The following is a 20,277-nucleotide window of genomic DNA, read 5'->3' as shown; positions in this document are numbered from 1 at the left end:
TGTTGTTGGACTGTCTCCTTGTCTTCAGACTTCACAAAGTACTTTTCTAAGAAATATTGATAGTTGTTTTCCTCCCTTGTGTTTTAGTTGATGACTCCAGATGATGAAAATGTTCTTACAGCTAGCTATTAGGGTCTGTAACTTGCTTTCCCTAAAAGGACACTTTTGTATTTGTGTAGTGTCCACCCAAGATGGATGGTTGGAAGTACATGGCATGTCTTAATGCATCCTAACGAAGTGTCAGGATGAATCACTTCTGCAGACTGTCCTGCTGTGAGAAGATGCCAGGAAACCAGCACTCCTGTGCTGTTAAAGATACCCAGCCTGGACTTAGGAAGTAGAAGACTTTGGATTGCTGCTTTGAGCATTTCATATTTAGTCTTCAACTTGTCCTTAACTTCCTGCAACATTCTAAAAAGTTAGGAAGTTGATAGGGATGGAGAAGATGGTACTTAAGTGCCTAGAAACAAGGCCTAGGTGTTAATGGGCTCTTGTCACCAAGCCTTCATCATAAGCTTTTATAGCAGGTGAGTAACTTGGCTTGGGGTACTCACAGAATTTTTCCCTCCACCACATCCCACAGCACTCAGTCAATCTAGAATATCTTTGCTAATTTACTCAATGAATCGCCTTGAAAAATAATATCCATGTTGGAATAGATTAGAATTGCTGAAATTTGAATCCAAAATGGACTCACTAGAGCACTCCAAGGAATTGCCAAGAACTGGGATTTAGAAGTTTGTATGTGACAAACTGAATTTACTTAAGTTGCATGTGTGGCTTCTTGCAGAGGCCCAGCACACTCAAACCTCATGCTTTCTTAGTTCTCTTATAATGACTGAGACTGGAGGAGTGGCTGAGAAGTCCTAAAATGCTTCCTGATGAATTGAGAACCAAGTTGCTGTGTCGTCCTCTCCACGATTCTGCAATAGCAGTGCAGAAGTTGGACCTGACGTTTATTGAGACCTTGTGATCAGTATTTCCATTCTGTCATTTTTAAAAGTTCTTTATTTCACGTGTATGGATGTATTACCTGCAAGTATGTCTTTCTATGGACCATATGTATTGTGCTGTCTGAGGACAAAGGAGGGCATCCGATCCCTTGAAACTAGAACTGTAGGTGTTTGTGAGCTGGCAAGTTGGTGCTGGAAATCAAATCCAGGTTTTCCAAAGAAGCAGCAAGTGTCCTTAGTCATTTAGATGTGTCTTCGACCGCTGTTTTGCCATTCTTATAATTGAAGGGTCTACTAACTCAATCCTAGCCTTGAAGGCTATCCCTCCACCCTCTATCGTGGGTGTTCGGTGGCTGCATCTCAGATTGAAGTTTGCCTTTCCTGTCTGTTGGCTCCTTCATAAAGCTGTTTCAAACCACACCTTTTATTCATAAACTGGACTCATTCTTTTCTGATGGAAGCCTGGTGCTTGTGTCTGTAAGTGTCTCTGAGACCCTGACGGTGTTGTGGAAGCCCAGGGCATGTCTTTTCTTTCTTTGAATATCCGTCACATTCAACCTAATGTTGGCTATACTCAGGTCTCTGTTACACACTCTTGTTTTCCCTTTCCTCCTGCAACAGCTGCTTCCTATTTATGGCACCCAGTGGGTCTTAGATACCTTGTCCTCACCTGTTACTAAGCCAGCCCCAAACATCACAAGGAAGGAAGCACAAAGAAGCAATTAGTATAAAAATTCATTTCATAGTGGTTGAAACCTAGAGCAACAGCTAACAACCAACAAATCTGGAAGCTAAGTGCACATACATTTTACATAGAAATGTTGGAAATTACTCATGAGATTAAAGTTTCAGGAAATCTTGAGAGATCCATCTTACAGATGAGGAAGACAAAAGTGGAATATAACAAGGAAAAGGCAGAGGTTGTGAGATGGGCAGTGGTAAGTGGATGTTAGTAAGCAAGAGACAAAACCAGAAAAGAGGGCACACTGGAGGAAGTTTATAGACAGAAGAGTGGGTGGGCTGGAAAGTGACACCAGATGTCAGCCTAGTAGACAATATTGATCAGAAAAGTGGCCACAGGAGGAAGGTGATATGTATATACAAGTGCTAGTCATTATGTCCCAACTTGGATTTTTTTTCACTGTACCTGTAGTTCTCTTAACATTATGACCATTAATTTTAAAACACATGTAAATGTCACTTGCTGGCATTTTCCTGAGGTGAGTTTGGGCATGACAATATAAAAATGCATAAGAACAAGAAACAAACTGGGCCAGCAAGGGTGGGGACAAGGTTTTGTAGTCTTCATCCTCAGAACTGTCGCCCTTGACAAATTGGGCTGTTCTGGGGGTGCAGTTGACACCTCGGTTTTCAGTATGTGGTATTCGAAAGGAACTTTAGGAGGCAATTAGGACAAGGAGGAGCTGACAGCTGGGCTTGATGTACAATGAAAAAGAGTTGGTTACTCCTCTGTCTTCTGAAAGCTTAGAAAGGAGGAGGGCCAGCGGTCTTCAAGCCCAGCAGCACCCTCAGTAGATGATCTTTCACCTTGACCTTGGACTTCCAGGCTTCCAGAATGGTGAGGAATGAAATACTCTTTCCTTTGCCTCCAGGTCTGTGGTCCTATTCCAGGAGCCCAAAGTGGTAAAACTAATTAAACATCGGGATTTTCACTGAGTGGACTGCAGATCAGTGAGAACTGAGTTCCCGTTGAAGCCCATTTCTTTCTTTTTTTTTTTCTTCAAATTTTTATTATACATTTTCTTCATTTACATTTCAAATGCTATCCTGAAAGTCCCCTATACCCTCCCCCTGCCCTGTTTCCCTACCCACACACTCCCACTTCTTGGCCCTGCTGTTCCCCTGTACTGGAGCATATAAAGTTTTCAAGATCAAGGGGCCTCCCTTCCCAGTGATGGCCAACTAGGCCATGAAGCCCATTTCTATTTCAACCCTGTACCATGGCTTAACATTTGAGTTTCTTGTGAATTAGTCACTAGCATCTTGAGTTTCAGACACCAAGTGTATATTTGGTTCATAAAACCTATATTATAAGGTTTATAAATGTAGAAAAGGTTCTCTTTTCTCAAATAGGTAAGATTCCATAAACAGTAACTGAACCCTCCTATAGGAAGTGCCCTGCTGCATAGATCAGTCATAGGAGATGTGAATGTCTGCATCTCCCAGCACATTCACCAGGGACAAAGTTCTTCAACTCAGTGGTCTTTGAGTCACCATCTTGTTCCAAAGCTCATGAATACCACAGTGTACAGGTCAGAGCTAATCTAGGTATAAGAGTAAAGAAGATCATAAAGGTCATAGCCCAGTGTAAACAGTGGTTACGCTTAATAAAGCAGAGTCGTTCAAGGAAACATGGTTACAAATACAAATCACTAGTGCTCAACTCCCGTAACAGTTTTACTAGAATACAAGATGGGCAGTGGCTTCTGTGCTCCATACTTTTAAAGGAGAAGTCTCAGATTCAGACTTCCTATGCGAATTTACTCATGTGTAAATTGCATATACACTCATGTGTTTTGTCTTCTAAGGAGAGTAGTTTCCACTGTGATAGCATAATTTATTTCCCTTTCTTGGATAATTACTCTTGCTTATATCTTCAAACTTACGAAAACAGATCACTGGGAAACTCACTGCCTTCTACCATGTACTTCTGAGAACAAATCTTACCAGGTTCATTAAGAAGCTGATGTCAGCCAAGTATGTTCTACTGAGAGCAAGGAAGTAAGATGTTGGCATGTGACGCTGAGCCTCAAATTATCAGGCTGTCTGGGGAGTCCATAGGTCCTCCACCACTTCCTTCTCTACACAGCTTTTTACTATGTTCTTTCATTCTTTGGACTTTCATAAACTTTTAGAAAAGGGGGAAATACTATGTGTTTGTTTATCTCTTTGACAAAGAAGTGGAGAAAAACTAAGGATTGACAGTTTTCTTTGTTCCATGGTTTGAAAGCCTCAGTCCATGGTTGCTTACCTCCCAGCACTGGGAAACAGCTGCATCCTGGGAAAAGAAAGATCCTAAAAGCATGCTCCGCTACTAGGCGTTGTCTCCTGGTGATCAGTTCATCTCTAAGTTCAGAGGCTTACGCATTGACGAGGTTGGCACCCTCATGATCCATCACCTTTCAACAGTACCAACAAGCCTTCTACAGAGGACCCTTTGTGAGAGACACTGCAAACCACAACAAACAGAAGGAACTTCTCCTAAGTCATACCTAAGCTGTCGTCTACTTAGTGATCAGTTGCCCACAAGCAGTGCATGTTTACGAAATATCCTTCCATAGACTCTGAATTCAGCCTTTAAAACCAAGAAATAAAAAATGCATTATAGCCATTGAATTTTCAGCTGCCTCTTCAAGTCTCCTTTATTAATCGGAGTAATGCCTTTTATAGAAAAAGAATCTATGATACATTTAAATTGGCAGATGATCCTTGGTTTTTTCAGTTGAATGGATAATGGCCCCAAAGCTAGTAGTTTCCAACCCTGGCGTTTTCTCCCACCTCAGTTATACCCCTCTGAAAATTCCACCATGAGGTGGGCCAATTAATTTTAAACTAACAACTAAAAATAATCATAACCATCCAAGTCATGGGCTACAAAATTTTAGAATAATTTTATGTGTACATTTTTTTTACCCAATCTATAACTATTTGTTCTCCAAAAAGGATGAACACATAAGTTTTTAAGAAAAAAGTCAGTATTTATACTGCTTAAGCTAAAATATCTTATATCTGCTTTGAATATTGCTTAGCAAGCCTCTTCTGGATTTATGCAGACATCAGATTGTTCACCAGAATAAACACCTGCATGGTGGCTATCACAATCAGTAGTTTACCATTAAAAAAAATAAAACCCATCTTTTCCTCATCAAATGGAAAATTACAAAAACGATAGGAATTTGTTAATGAGTCAGATAGGAATTCTAGAATTCAAATATGTAACTGAACTCAAGTACGTTCTACACATTTTAACAGCGTTTCATTCTGGCAGAAGGCAACTAGGGCAAACCTGAAGCTAGGTTGGTAGACAAATGCAGTCTGAAGCACACAGAAAGAAAAGGGAAACGGTGAACAGAGATTGAGAGCTGTCACTATCTGAGCACAATAGGAGTGGGGAGGGGCAGAAAAGCAACAAAATGATGGCTGAAAACGTCAAAATTTTGATGAAAAGTAGCAATATCCATATTAAAGGTCAAAGAACCCCAAAAAGAGTGAGCATATGGTGACCACCTCATAGAAATATTTCTGAGAAATCCTGATAGAAAAAGCTAAGATAGTATCAAGAGACACCAACAAATCATGTCAAGGAAACTCCATTGAGACCAAGGACCCACTGGTCATTGGGAACCATGGAGAACAGAAGGCAAGAGGACTGCAGGCTCAAGTGCTAGTGTCAACGGACCTCCAGAATGTTTACAATTGGGCAAGCTACACTTGAGCAAGCTCACGCACAAAAGAGGAGGAGGTCATCCCTGACGATGAAAGCTGAGTCCGTTGCCATGGGACCCACCACTCAGGAGATGCAGGTGGTCTTTGCACTGGAAGGGAGTAATATACAGTAGTTCAGATAATCAGATGATGCACGCATGAACACAGTTATGTAACTGGGGGGCTGGAGAGATAGATGGCTCTGTGGTTAACAGCACTGGCTGGTCTTCCAGAGGTCCTGTGTTCAATTCCCAGCAACCACATGGTGGCTCACGACTATCTTTTATGGGATCTGATGCCCTCTTCTGGCACTCTAATGTACAAGCAGACAAAGCATTGAATAAATTCATTATATTAAGTAAATCTTTTTTTAAAAAAAATCTGTTTAAACAGTTATGGAATTAGAACATTGGCGAAATGCATTGGCCATCTTTCTCTTCCCTTAAATCATGCGAAAGGCCACTGAAAAGTACATGAACATGTGATGGCGGTTTGGGAATAATAGCATGCTTATGCAAAGTATTAGACAATCCTAAACAGAGAATGGGTGTGAGCTAACCTGCATTAGGAACACAGAACATCACATAGAATAGTAACTTTGTCCACGGAAGTAGAACAACACAATGGATATGAAATGGTGAGGTCAGTACTACAAAGTACAGACGTACAGAACCTAGTTACTCAGCTCCATTAGAACCCAGTTTTTCTGAGCTAACCAACGGATACCTGTCCTAATAATTGATGTTTGATAATACACAATGCCAGAGGCTTGGTTGTCTTCAAGGGAACGGGCACTCCACGTCGTTATTTCCAAGTCATTATTTCTCTATATTTCCCTGTTCATTCCTCTCCACTCCATGGGAGTCCTATTGTGCACATGTCCATGAAATGGTGAGGTTGGTACTACAAAGTACAGATGTATAGAACCTGGGCTATGGTCTGTTCACTATTTCTTTTCTCACTGTCAGAACGGGCTGTCTCCATCAGTCTATCAGATGCCAATGTTAGACTGGGGAGTGATTTTCCAAAGCAACCTTTGGAGAGACACATTCAGATCCCAGGTGATAATGATAGCTTTCCAAGCCGTTCTCATTTTATAACAAAATGTCCAAGGATATACAGTTGTATAATCTGAAGGAATGAAGCCTGTTTTGCCTCTCAGTTTCAGAAATTCAGGAACATCACTGGCATAGGATTGGATTCTGATGAGGATTAGATGGTAGGAAGTAGATGCATAGTTGTGATCAGGTGTTTATGTGTTAGGACAGTGGGGAGGTATCACCCTATACAATATACTCTGGTGTAACCAATCCAGCCCTCCCCCCAACAAGAACTTGCTACCAAAAGAAAGGTTGTAATTATTAGCAGCCTATACTTCTTTTATTTTTCTTTTAAAAACCTTTTTTAATTCTTGAGAATTGGACACACGTGTACAGTGAAATATGATTATATCTACCTCTAATTTCCCCTGCAACTTCTCTGTCCTCTCAGCATGTCCTCCTTCAGGCTATGATTTTATAACGTGCTAAGTCTAATTAGTAATGCTCATAGGTACACAAAACATGAAAGCAGAGCATGGGAATCCTATCAGTGGCCACACCCCCCACATGAGAATGATTCTCCATCCACCAGTAACAGCCAGTACCTCCCTAGTAAGGCATAGGACCTGGGGGTCACCTCCCAAGTCAACACCAGAATTGTGGAATTGTGGCTGGCTCCTATACAATTCAACTTGACAATAATGGTTAATGTATATGTATATATATAATTTGTGATGATTAACCATTGGTGTGATATGTCCAGGCAGCAAACATTGACTGAGAGATAAGACACATCTTGTGTGTAGCAAAACTATCCATGGGGTCAGGATACAGGGACAGAATACAAAGAGAAATGTAGAGGCCAGATGAGAGGCTGGACTTCCTGCCTGTGTGTCCAGCCTGACCATACTCCTTTTTGTGCACGTGAAATGGTGGGCTGATTCTTCTGAAGTCCTGTGGCAAAGTAGGCCCTGACTCTCTTAAGTCTTTTTCATCCCGTGTTGTGATTGCAGTGATGAAGAATTGGCCAGCATCTGTGTTTAATTCTTTTAGACATTTTTTCTCCACTATAATTTTGTTTTCCATGCAATATTTCTCTGTTCAAAGTGTCTTAGAAACTCATTTCAGATTCAGAGACTCACATAAGCTGTAGGTTTATACATTGCCAAAGGATGTGCCACCAGAATTTTACAAATTATCCCTCAAAAAACACAGTAAGTCACTTAACTCTTTAAATCAACTCTTTAAAGTTGTTATCACCATTTGCATTTTTATATTTACACATTTGGAAAATAATTATTGTTCTCATAGACATAAGTTATTACAGCTTTAATTTTGAATAGCTTTGCATTCAGTATATATAATATATTGAATATTATATGTAGTCATATATAATCAATAATAATATACCACAACATAAAATACCCTCAGTAATTGTAACCTCCCCTCCCCAGCCTGTAACCTGTTTGCTCAGGTTTCAGTGTTAGAGAGCATCGGTGCAGAGCTTGCCGCCCTATCGTCCTGCCACTCCCACTGCCTGCCTCCTAGCTGTTCTAGAGCCATCACGTGTTCACCTGCATCCTTACTCCAAGATGATTTGGCAGGAATTGGGCCCCTTCTCCTCCTTCATAACTCGGTGTACGAATTAATAAAATTGAACTTTGATCAGAATTTTGTCTTAGCTACGTCTTTCTCTTGTTCGCCTAGCTCCCTCTTCTCTTCCAGATTCCAGGATGCCTTCCCAGAACAGAACCCAGATATGTGAGCCGCTGGCCAGACACAACAAGTAATCACAAGGAAACACAAAATAGCTATATAGCTATGCAGAAAAATAATTACTTATAGGAAACTTTTTCTATTGGCTAGTCTGACTAATCATACAAACCAAAATTATTTAATTAATTAAGTAAATGATGCCAGGCATGGTGGCACACGCCTTTAATCCCAGCACTTGGGAGGCAGAAGCAGGCAGATTTCTGAGTTCGAGGCCAGCCTGGCCTACAAAGTGAGTTCCAGGACAGCCAGGGCTATACAGAGAAACCCTGTCTCAAAAAAACCAAAAAAAAAAAAAAAAAAAAAAAAATTAAGTAAATGAGACATTTTAGATTAGAATAAGAAAAATATCAAGGATATGTCTTATCTTCAAATGTCTACAGCCTAACCCTCACAAGGGAGCAGTATGAGGAATTACATTAATGAAATTCAGGGAACTATAAATCAATGAGTCAGGTCATAAATATTCCTAAAATCTAAAACACCCCCCCCATGTCCTTGAGATAGAATCTTAGTCGAAATGAAAATCCAAACTACATTTTCATATTTTTATATAAAACATCAATAATAAGATATCAGACAGAACTGAATTTTCTCAAGCAGTTTGTGTCAGTTAAATGTGTTCCTATCAATAAATAAGAAAAGGCTAACCAAGAATCCCTGCTGAAGATTCCTAATAAAGGACAAAATCAACAAGAGAATTAGAATGGAACAAGCCATAAAGATGCGTGCATAGCTGAAGAGATCTACCTGGATGGGTGTTAGGGCATCCTCAGGAAGGATGAACTGAGGAGAGAAGGCCTTCCTCCAGAGTAGGTGACCCCTGAGGAGTGAGCCACAGATAAATGGCCCCTGGGATGGAGGCGGGGAGACAGTATTGCCTGCCCACCTTTGCTTCTTGCTGACGAGTGCATCTCCTCCTGTTGCTGCTGTTGCTGCCTTTCAATTTTCCCAGGGCCCAATGTCTTCACCCTTCCACTGTGGACTTGATGCACTGGAATCTTCCAGAGTTTCAGTCACAGATTGAGCCCTGTGAGGCATCTGGTTTCCTGGACTAAGCAGGTACCGGGTTCTTAGCCTGTCCTGCACACATAGTCATACTAGGACTACCCAGCCACTCATGTAGTCCAATCTTATAAGATTCCACTTATAATCTTTATTCATTCTACAAGTTTATTCATGTAGGAAAAAAAAAGCACTATCGAAAAGTGAGCATATGGGTAAAATAGCCAAAATCGCGGAAATTGAGGCTGAAAATAAAAAGCAGGTAGCAGTGCTAGAAGTAAAGAGTCAGTTCATGAAATCAGAATGTGGTGGGAAGGATGATGACGGATACAACCAAGCAAAAGAAGACATTACAGGACAGCAGCCAAAGCTGAGACAGTAACACCTCCAACTGGGAATGAGCACAGCCACAAGCCCAAGCAGCCGGGGAGTGCCAGTCAACGGAACTGGAGCAGAGGTTTCCTCAAACCAAAGGAAAACAGGCACCTTACGAGGAATTGAGAGTCCCCAACTATAAGTCACCAGAGAAGAACATTTCCATCTCATGTTTCAGTCAAAAAATGCATAGCAAAGAAACAATATTAAAACCTGTAAAGGAAAAACACCAGTTCTCTCCGTGGGCAGAAACACCAGAATAACAGCCAGGAAAGTAGGGAATATTGTATTTTAAGACCTTAAAGTAAGTGATTGCCAGTCAGGATTGATAGAAATAAAAACACTTTATGCAGCGCATGACAGTGGATCTATGCTGCAGAAATGATCTGTCTGAATACTATCTAGGGGAGGGGGAAAAGTCTCACTCAGAGAAGCCCAGGAAAGTATAAATACATAAGAGTAGTGCAGAAACAAAGGAGAGCTGGGATACGGCATGGCCAACACAGCAAGTCAGAAAAAAAAAACAAAAAAAAAAAAACAAAAAATAATACTAATAGGAGAGGGAGAAATAATTAGCAATATCCTAGCATCCCCCACAACCAACAAACCCACAGGAAACAGCAATCCCTTCTCAAAAACCCTAATGCAAACTTCTTCAGCCCCAAGATGCAGACCAACTTACTGCATCAAAACAAGATCTAACTATCCAGTGTTCCAAGAGATGTGCCGTTAAGTGGTGGCCACCCACAAACTGCCTAAGGGCAGTGAGTACACCAGTGCTGTGTGGTGGTCAAGCAATAAAGAGTGCACTCGCCAAGATCATCAAACCACTTCCTCTGCAGGAAGCAAACCTTTGAGTTAGGGAGAGATAACGTTCATCTCCTAAGAAATCTAAGAGCCGTCAGTGTAAAGGAGCTGTTTTGTGTGAACTCTGTGGACATTGTACAGGGTGCCTACTAGCCAGAAGGAGGCTTCTTGGCAAACTTTTTTGGAAGAAGCAGTGGCCATTGATGCACAGTGACAACCACTACCTGAACCAACATTGGACACTTATTCTAAAATGACCTGGACTCAGATTGGTCTGGGCTTTAAGTTGAGGAGTTTGGCCATGACCTTCGTTGCCTTATAGAGCAGAGAAGGCAAAGGGCATCCTATAGCCCAGCTAGATAATTCCCTCTGGATAATTATACAGAAGAACTGGAGGAAGGTGCCGTCTCTTGGTCTTGCACTCCTTCGAGTCATTTAATTTCTGTGATTTGGTAATAACACATACCTGAGATATGTGCTTGATTTTGAAGCAGGGTTTTGCTCTGGAGACCAGGCTAACCTTGAACCCACAATCCTCCTGTCTCAGCTTATCATGTTTTGGGATTCTAATCCTACCATTAAGTCTCATGAAGGAGGGCCAGGGGCAGAAGCTGGATGGGTGGTTGGGAAGCCTCCCTCTGGAATCCTTGCTGCTGTGTGTCCCTGTTTCTGAGATTTTCTTCCTAAGCTTCTGAGGGAAGGCAGCATGAGGCAAAAACATTGCTCAGCTGCCCCAGGTTTAGACAAATGGCGTCTAGGCTAAGTGCTCAATGGCCTGTGCTGACTGAAGATAAACGGATGTTGAGGTACCAGGCTCCCAGCCAGCCTACCAGATCAGGAAAGACTAAAATGAATGGAGCAGTACCTTCATGTCACCAAGACCAGGCACAGACTGAAGACATCCTGTGTCCATGCCTGTGAAACGAGTGCCATCAATGCAGAGACTAGCTCAGATCACGGGGTAGGGGCAGGGTGGGGGTGGGGACTGAGTCTCAAAGGCAAGAGGAAGCCATGCTTCCCCCGTAATCGACCCCACATTAAAGCCCCACCCCCACCCCCGTGTGGCCTTAAATAGAGCTGTAGCATGTTCTCTTCGTTGCCCCACCAAGACGAGAGCAGAGAAGTTCAGATGGAGTTCAGTCACTCAGCTTTATGGCGCTCCATTTCATCTTCCACTGGGGAGCTGTTGGCTTCCTTGTCCGGCAGCCAAATGCAGTTCAGACTCAAGCACTGAGCTTATCTGACTTGTACATTAATTATCATTTATTACACCACTAGGCCTTCGGTGTCCCTTTTCCCCTTCCTTAGAAGCCATGTGGCTCCAAGTAGACAGTTCTTAAGAGCACACTGAAGGGAAAGCACCTTCGATAAACTTGTCTGGAGTGAATCAGTCTGAACCCCAAGCTGCCCCCCCCCCCAGCCGCCGTGTCAGAGGCCTCGCATCTCTCACAAACAGGACTGCATTGAGATAGAATGAAACATCTTACAAAAACTGAAAGTGAAATGCGGAAGGCAGATTGAGCAATCCATGGAAGGCCAGAGCCAGAGAACCTACTTCAGGGTAGCAAAAGATGCAGAAGAGAGAAAGTCAGGAGAGCGCTCCTGGGGGAGCCCAGCCCTGCCATGCTCTGAGGGCAGCCTCCCAGGACACAGATGACAGGAAATGACCCACCCCTGTGGTCACTTACTCCAAAGGCCTAGACCTTCAAAGTGCTCCTTGTGGAATGGATGAGTCTGCAAAGACCCTGCCACCACCGCGCCTCTGTTTTTGCTCCGAGAAAGGAGAAGATATGAAAGTGGGATATGATCCCATCACTCCGCAGAAGGAGGAGGGTGCCTGGGTTGGGATCTGCAGGGATGGAAGGCTGCTGGCTGCTACCCTCCTGCTGGCCCTGTTGTCCAGCAGTTTCACAGCGATGTCCTTGTACCAGTTGGCTGCCTTGCAAGCAGACCTGATGAGCCTGCGCATGGAGCTGCAGAGCTACCGAGGTTCAGCAACACCAGCCGCCCCGGGTGCTCCAGAGTTGACTGCTGGAGTCAAAGTGAGTTCACCCCTCCTCTGCCTGTGCAGGAGCCCCAGGTATGCCACTCCACAGCTGTCCAGTAACTGACTGGTTGTCTCTTTTCCTAGCTCCTGACACCGGCAGCTCCTCAACCCCACAACTCCAGCCGCGGCCACAGGAACAGACGCGCTTTCCAGGGACCAGAGGAAACAGGTACGGCTGGGGCACAGCAGTTAAGAGCTGGGGCTGTGCTGTGCACACCTGCAGCCGCCAGACCGCGGTGAACGAAGCACTTTGTGTAGCTTTGTAGAAATTGCAATAAGCTGCGTGGTGTGCCTTGCCCTACACTGAGCAGGGTGTATGGCTAGGAGGATCCCTGTGGGAGGTGACAAGAGGACTAGGGTACACGGATCTCTCGCACTGATGTGTGCTCAAGGACTTAGCAAAAGAGCTCTTCCTGTCACCGCAGTCACGTGACCACCTGCATTCCAGTCAAGAAGCCATTCCCTAGCATTTTCAGATTTCCCATGTTCTGGCTAAGTTCAGATGTGGACAAACCCTGCATTATGAGGGTTTACTAATTTTTTTTTTTAAACATGCGCGCGCGCACACACACACACATTGTGGGGGCAGTTGCAAAACACACAGAAATGGCAAAGACCGTAATGCACCCTTTCCATATGCAACGTAATTTCCTTGTAATCAGCCTGTTGTGGCTTCAGTGGCTGTTGTCCATTCCCTAGCGTTTTGCAGAGTTGGGAGTTACTGAGATGGACTTTCTTCTTGCTTCATGAGGTAAAAAAGAAGCAATACTTGTTTGTTAACAATACAATTCAGCACACTCCTGCTGTGGTCTGCTTTTTTATTCTTATAAAAAATTTTTTTTACCTGATAGTCTGAGTGAAAAACAGCTTAAAAGCTATATGAACAACAAAAATTCTTGACTCTCTAAGTTACATGCCGAAAGAGTATGAAAATATTACATGCACCGCAGTACCAAAATGTTTTCGCAAATCTGAAATTTACTGTATGTAGTGTTAGCTACCTTCTACCCTTTTTGCTGAAATAATTACAGCATGTATAGTGCAGTGTACACAATAATAGAACATATGCCATGGTGCATATGTAATAACAGCACATATACCATAATGGATAGAATAATAGCACATAATTACAGAGCATGTAATAAGCACCCTGTATGTCACGGTGTGTGTAATAACAGCGCATAATCACAGTGCACATAATAGTACAAGCAGTACACTCTGCTGTATTTTATTTCTTATTTTACAATAAGTATCTCACCGATTTCTTAGTAATTCCCTTTGTCTAATTTGTTGCTTGTGCTTTAAATAATGATTTTATTATTACTGTGACTGATACAGGATACACAATTTTTCTTGTGTGTATCTCTTGTGTCTGAGGAATTATGCATTCAATAGAACCATAGTTTATTATTCAAGTTTCTTATTGTGAACTCTTTGGGGTGACAGGTTTCTATATGCACATTAGAATTTCATCGTTGTACCTTCATTTCGATACTTATGCAGCATCAGATAGCTCCTCAAGTTTGAGTGTGAACCCCATCCACTAATTATAAATACTGTTCACATGTTTTTATCTTATTTTCAATTTTATATTTTTAAATTAATTGGTTAGTTATCTATCCTATTTATTTATTTATTTATTTATTTATTTATTTATTTATTTATTTATTTATTTATTTTGAGACAGGGTTTCTCTTTATAGCCCTGGCTGCCCTGGAACTCACTTTGTAGACCAGGCTGGCCTCGAACTCAGAAATCCGCCTGCCTCTGCCTCCCGAGTGCTGGGATTAAAGGCGTGCGCCACCACGCCCGGCTATTTATTTTTTTTAACAATTTGACATTGATGTAATTACTTGCACTTCACCTTGTATTTTCTTCAAACCTATATAGAGCCGTTGTGATTGTATGGCTAGTAAAGGGATTTCTGTTTCCTCTGGTTTATCCAGTTAAAGCACATTTGCCCCTGGCTTCCTAACTACCAAGCTGCAATCCCCTTTACTTGTCTCTTGTTCTGACCAAGCGTTCCTTTGCTCCTAACCTATTAATCCCTGTGTCTTTTGTTGTGGTAAAGCCTCTCACACTTGTATGACTTCCTCCTTTCTCCATCCCCCTTCAGGCTGTTGTCTCAAACAAAAGTATGCAACTCCTTTCCCTAATTCTGTGCTGGTGAGCTTGTGGAGTCGAGTTCTTTATGCAGGACTGGATTGATGTGAGACAGTGCTATCACTGGCCTCTTTCTCTGCCCATCTGCTTCGGAGGGTCTAAGTAGTTTTACATTTTAGTGAACATCAATACATAGTCAGGCGAGATGCCACAGAGGTCTTAAGTCATGTCTGCTACACTTCCAGGCTTCTAACGACTGGTTTCAAAAAGAAACCACAACTTCGCCATTCTAAAAAGAACATAGACTTATTTTAAGAGCTTTAAGAGTAAAGAAGAGCAGAGAATTATAATGTATGTCGTTAATTCTAGAACGTTGGAGGTAGATGGAATTAAAGATTTCAGCCTGATCTATATAGAAAGTTCTGGACCAACAGGGCTACATAGGAAGAAAAAGAAGGAAAAGAGACAAAGAGAGACAGAAAGAGAGACAGAAACAGAAAGAAAGAGAGAGAGGAATACTAGGGTTAAATATCCTGTAATGATATAATTTAAAATTTTTTCCCATTTGTATATTTTATAGATTTGTGATTTTATGCATCCAAATATTTCAGACTGATGCAACTGGGAGAGGGAAAATAATTAATAATTTGTAAAATTTAAAGAACAATGTATGATATACGTATTTTGTTTTTTTTTCTTTACATATATTTCCCTAATACTCATAAACCGAAGATGAGAAAGTTTCAGATATGAGACTCAAGGAAAGGAAATATTTCCTATTCCTAGACAATTAAAGTATTGGCTCTTGTTTTATATATTATCCCTTTGAATCGGGAAATTTTATTTTGTTTTCAGTGACCATTGTGATTACCTACTAACCCACAAAAGTTATATGAAACTCAAGGATTTTCTATTGTGGTTTAATCGAGTCTTATTTTTCAATTGAGAAAAATGTATTTGTTTTTGTGAATTTGTGTTACACATCTGGTTGTTCTGATTGTTTTCTTGGACTTAAAATAACCTGGGGTGTTCCTTTTACTTTCAAGGTGTCCACTAAGGCTTTTATCTGGGAGCTGCTTATATCTGTTTCTGAGCTGTGGGTATCTCCATCCTATCTCATCTGACAGCAGCAGAGGGGAAACACAGATCCCTGCCAATTCTTGAGGCCCCCGGGGACAATTAGTACTTTTGCTTAATTTTAAAACTTAGCATTTTGGCATACTTTTTTTTTTTTAGTTAATTTCAATTGGAATTATATTTTATTAAGCTTAGTGCATTTTATAAGGTCATTTTATTATAGTATAATAAACAGAAATGTGGGGAAATCCAGGAATAAAGAATTGCCAAATAGCTTATCATAACCAACAATTCACTCTTAATCCTTTAAATGTGTTTGGAAAGATTCTTAATAATAATAAAGAAAACTAAAGCAACATGATCTGAAAATATTACATAATCTAGTTTCCTTAAAACTGCCATCACACAGGACTGTGCTTTGAGCCTTCACCAGATACATCTTTATTCATTTCACAATCTAAAGAAGAACATCTTTAGAGCCTGAGAAGGTGACTTCTTTAGAGCTTACTGGCAAACAACATTAGCCTGTCATCCCAGCTACTCTGGAGCCAAGGAAGGAGGATCACATGATGAGTTCAGTGCCTGCCTGAGGCAGCTTAGTGAATCAGGAGGCAGAGGCAGGCAGATTTCTGAGTTCAAGACCAGCCTGGTCTACAGAGTGAGTTCCAGGACAGCCAGGGCTACACAGAGAAACCCTGTCTCGGAAAAAAAAAAAAAAAAAAAAAAGATTCCTGCCTCAAATTTAATTGAAACGAGGGAGGAGGAGGCAGCTCAGTGGCCCAGCTTCTGCCTCGAATGCACAGGGCCCCAGGACCGAGCTTCAGCATCTCCCCACTTGTTAGTCAACAGGGAAAGTAGATTATAAATGGGCAGGAGGCTGGGAATTTCCATTCTTATTTTGTTTCACGTACCTTTGCTTTCGGACTTAGGATGATACCTCCAGAGGGAGAGCAGATAGGACAGCTTCTTGACATTGGAATCCCAGCCTTTAGAACCGCAAGTCAAATGAGTGTCCGCCCCTTGAAGACAACCAAGCCTCTGGCGTTGTGCAGTATCAAAACATCAATTATTAGGACAGGTATCCCTTGGTTAGCTCAGAAAATCTGGGTTCTAATGGAGCTGAGTAACTAGGTTCTGTACGTCTGTACTTTGTAGTACTGACCTCACCATTTCATATCCATTGTGTTGTTCTACTTCCATGGACAAAGTTACTATTCTATGTGATGTTCTGTGTTCCTAATGCAGGTTAGCTCACACCCATTCTCTGTTTAGGATTGTCTAATACTTTGATTATAGAAAGACAAAACTCTTTTTAAAAAACGTTGTATTGATTATTCTGTGGATAACATTTATCAAAGCTCCTGCAGCAGTAGCAGTGGCAAAGCAGAGGTGGAAACAGGGACAGTTAGGAGATATAAAGGAGGGCAGAGGGACCCAGAGATCACAAGAGCAAGGACCAGGATCATTTAAGATTCACAACCATGCAAGAACTATCTGTATTTTATCTCCAAATAATAATTATTGGACAGGGATGTTGAGATGGCTCAGCGGGTAAGAGCACCAACTGTTCTTCCGAAGGTCCTGAGTTCAAATCCCAGCAACCACATGGTGGCTCACAATCACCCGTAATGAAATCTGACACCCTCTTCTGGTGTGTCTGAAGACAGCAACGGTGTACTTAATCTACAATAATAAATAAATCTTTAAAAAAATAATTATTGGACAACTTGGGTCACTCTCCCTTGTTTTCACCCATTTATCCACACAGACTTCTCAGTTTGGAATCGGGTTTTGAATTATACAGGGTTGCAAAGATAGTTCAGAGCCTTTGGGAATACCTCTGCCCAGCCTCCCTTAACTATGTGGCTCCAGGCCAAAAGAAGAAATCCAAACTAATGGTCACCTAGGAACTCAACACCAGCTGCAACTTGGGAGTTTAGGTTCCATCCAGAATGCTCTACTGCATTTAACAACTGTAAAATTTAGAAATTAGAGGATATCATGCAAACATAATACCTTATATTGTAACACAAGTCTTTTCTTGGATAAAGAGAAGTGCCAATGCTATTTTTGAGTGGCCTTTCTTAATCTCCATAATCCAATGCAAGGAAGGAAAAGCCGTGTTGTTTTCCAAGTTGGAAATGTTGGCTTAGCCTTTCCAGGATAGCTTGGCCTACAGGCTGCACCATGTCTAAAGGAATGCAGTGTAGAACTTAACCATTTAGGTGAACTTGAGCCTCCTACCAGGCATGGGTGGGCCCCTTCCTAGAACAGCTGGCTGTTCTAGGTGATCTTTGACCCAGTCTTCACTCATTTTTTTTCTTCTCTTTTTCAGTGGAAAGGCTCCCCTGAACCCTGCTCTCTCTCTCTCTCTCTCTCTCTCTCTCTCTCTCTCTCTCTCTCTCTGTGTGTGTGTGTGTGTGTGTGTGTGTGTGTGTGTTGCAAGAGCTGGCATTTGTTCAATTTCTAAAATGTCTTTAAAATTGGAAATACTGATCTGATAACCAAACCTCTGCACCCTGTTCTGGTTGAGCTAGAAGTTTTGGGAAATGAGAGTCAGGAAGCCAAGCCAGTCGGTGCAGCCAAGCAAGTCTGTTCTCTGGAGTCATCCATCGTGGTGAGACACACAGAGAAAACAATGAATGATACATGCAAGTTGATATAATACTGGAAAATCTTAGGTTGAAAAAGGTAGATAAGTCGGCTTTCTGAGTATCAGAACTATGCAGGATGCCGGGGGGAAATCTTTCTAGCTCTTCCTGAAACATCAATATTTCTTCATAACTTTAGCTTTTGTACTTCTCAGACATGAATATTTTCAAAATGATTTTATAATTTCAAGTGATATGCTGTTCATATTAATAATTCCAGATGGCCAACATGTAGGTGAGTTTTAAGTCAAATCAGCATGCCCTGGAATCACCTGAGAAGAGAAACTTTTGAGGGATTATCTAAATCAGGTTGGCCTGTGGATGTATCTCTGGGAGAGTGCTTTGGCTGTTAAGTTATGTAGAAGACTCAGACCATTTTGAGGGTCACTATTCCATGGAAGGCTCTGAACTATGGGAGAATGAAAAAAAGATAGCCAACCACAAGCCAGCAAGGGAGGAGGAAGTCTCTCCCTCCCCCTCCCCCTCCCCCTCCCCCTCCCTCTCTCTTTGCTCTTGACTGTGATGTAATGTATGATCTGATGTAATAGCTTAGGATGTAATAGCTGCTGGAGTCCCTACTTGGATTTCCTTTAAACAATTTCTTTTAAACAATGGCCTGTTCCATGTAATTGTAAGCCTCCTCTGTCAGAGCATTTGACACAGCACCATCAGTGAACCCAGGAAAGCTGGTAACACCTGTCTTCTATTCAGTTGTTGCTTTTATAGGTGAGCTCCTCTGGACAGGTGCAAGTTCATCCCAGTGGTGGTGTCCTTTAAAGGACACACCTGTCTCTAAAGAGCTAAACCCTGTCCAATTGGGCAGACAGCCATTGTATGGCATTGTGTTGTCACTCTGAAGTGAATGAGAAAGGGAGGGAGAGGAGCCAGCGTGGCAGAGTGTGCTCCCTATGGACCTCTGGATGGTGACCTTTACCCTGCAATAAAGGTTTTCATTAGGCAAAAACATGGTTTTTATTTTAAATTAAGAATTGATGTATATTACATATAAAAAGTAGAGGTTCCATTATAATAGTTTCATACATTATAATATACACTTTGATCCTATACATACCTAGCCCTGCTGCCTTTTATCATCCTTCTTATACATCATGTAACAGTTTCCTCTAAGATTGAAACATTCCATCCTGCAGGAAGCTACCTAAACAGGAAGCTAAACATTCAAAATAACTTCAGGAAGTCCCAGAAACAGACTAGATTCAGTAGCCCCTCCCCACTAAAGTAAGCAATAAAAGCTGAGAGCCCTTATCAGACCAAAGGAAGCTATCTTGGTTTGAATATTTTTGGTACGGGAAATGGCACTACTAGGAGGTATGGACCTGTTGGAGCAGGTGTGGCCTTGTTGAAGGAAGTGTGTCACTGTGGGAGTGGGCTTTTAGACTCTCCTCCTAGCTGCCTAAAAAGCCAGTCTTCTGTTTGTCTTCAGAACAAGATGTAGACCTCTCAGCTCCTCCTGCACCATGCCTGCCTGGGTGCCGCCATTCTCAACATGATGATAATGGAATGAACCTCAGAAACAGTAAGCCAACGCCAATTAAATGTTGTCCTTTATAAGAGTTGCCTTGGTCATAGTGACTCTTTATAGCAATGCAAACGGTAACTAAGACAGAAGTTGGTACTGGGGATTGGGGTATTGCTGTTGTAGTCCTGACTGTGCTTTTGTTTGGAGGAATGTGGATTTGGGCCTTGGAAAGTAGCAGGATGCTTTAAGTAAGGCTTAATGGACCATCCTAGTAGGAACATGGAAGACATTAGTGCAGAGGGTGATTTGAACTGTGCAGGCCTGACTCAAGTTGTTATAATGGAAAAGAATTTTAGTATGTGGCCCATTGACTGTCCTTGTGATATTTTGATGAAGAATGTGGCTGCTTTTCACCCTTGTCTGAAAAGTCTACCTGTGGCTAAGGTGAAGAGATTTAGATTAATTGCTTTGACAAAGGAAGTCTCAAAACAGCCTGGTATAAATTTTGTTATGTGGTTAC

The 20,277-nt window shown here is 41.8% G+C and overlaps 1 protein-coding gene across 3 annotated transcripts in view; it reads left to right on the top strand.

Annotated features, from left to right (window-relative positions):
- The first annotated feature begins 11,955 nt into the window (after positions 1-11,955).
- Positions 11,956-20,277, top strand: part of Tnfsf13b (TNF superfamily member 13b) — a 31,691-nt gene continuing 23,369 nt past the window's right edge. For 2 of the 3 annotated variants that reach the window (XM_085844220.1, XM_021170776.3), the window contains exons 1-3: positions 11,956-12,441; positions 12,531-12,615; positions 19,722-19,814. In XM_085844220.1, the coding sequence (XP_085700346.1) occupies positions 12,124-12,441; positions 12,531-12,615; positions 19,722-19,814 (496 nt within the window). In that variant the 5' untranslated portion in view covers positions 11,956-12,123. The remainder of the gene's footprint in view (positions 12,442-12,530; positions 12,616-19,721; positions 19,815-20,277) is intronic. The other variant, XM_021170778.3, reaches the window with a different exon arrangement.

The sequence above is a fragment of the Mus caroli genome, unplaced genomic scaffold (assembly GCF_978045245.1).
Source record: "Mus caroli unplaced genomic scaffold, Mus_caroli_1 scaffold_10, whole genome shotgun sequence".
NCBI classification, from domain to species: Eukaryota; Metazoa; Chordata; class Mammalia; order Rodentia; family Muridae; genus Mus; species Mus caroli.
This window is presented reverse-complemented; position numbering and strand designations above follow the sequence as displayed.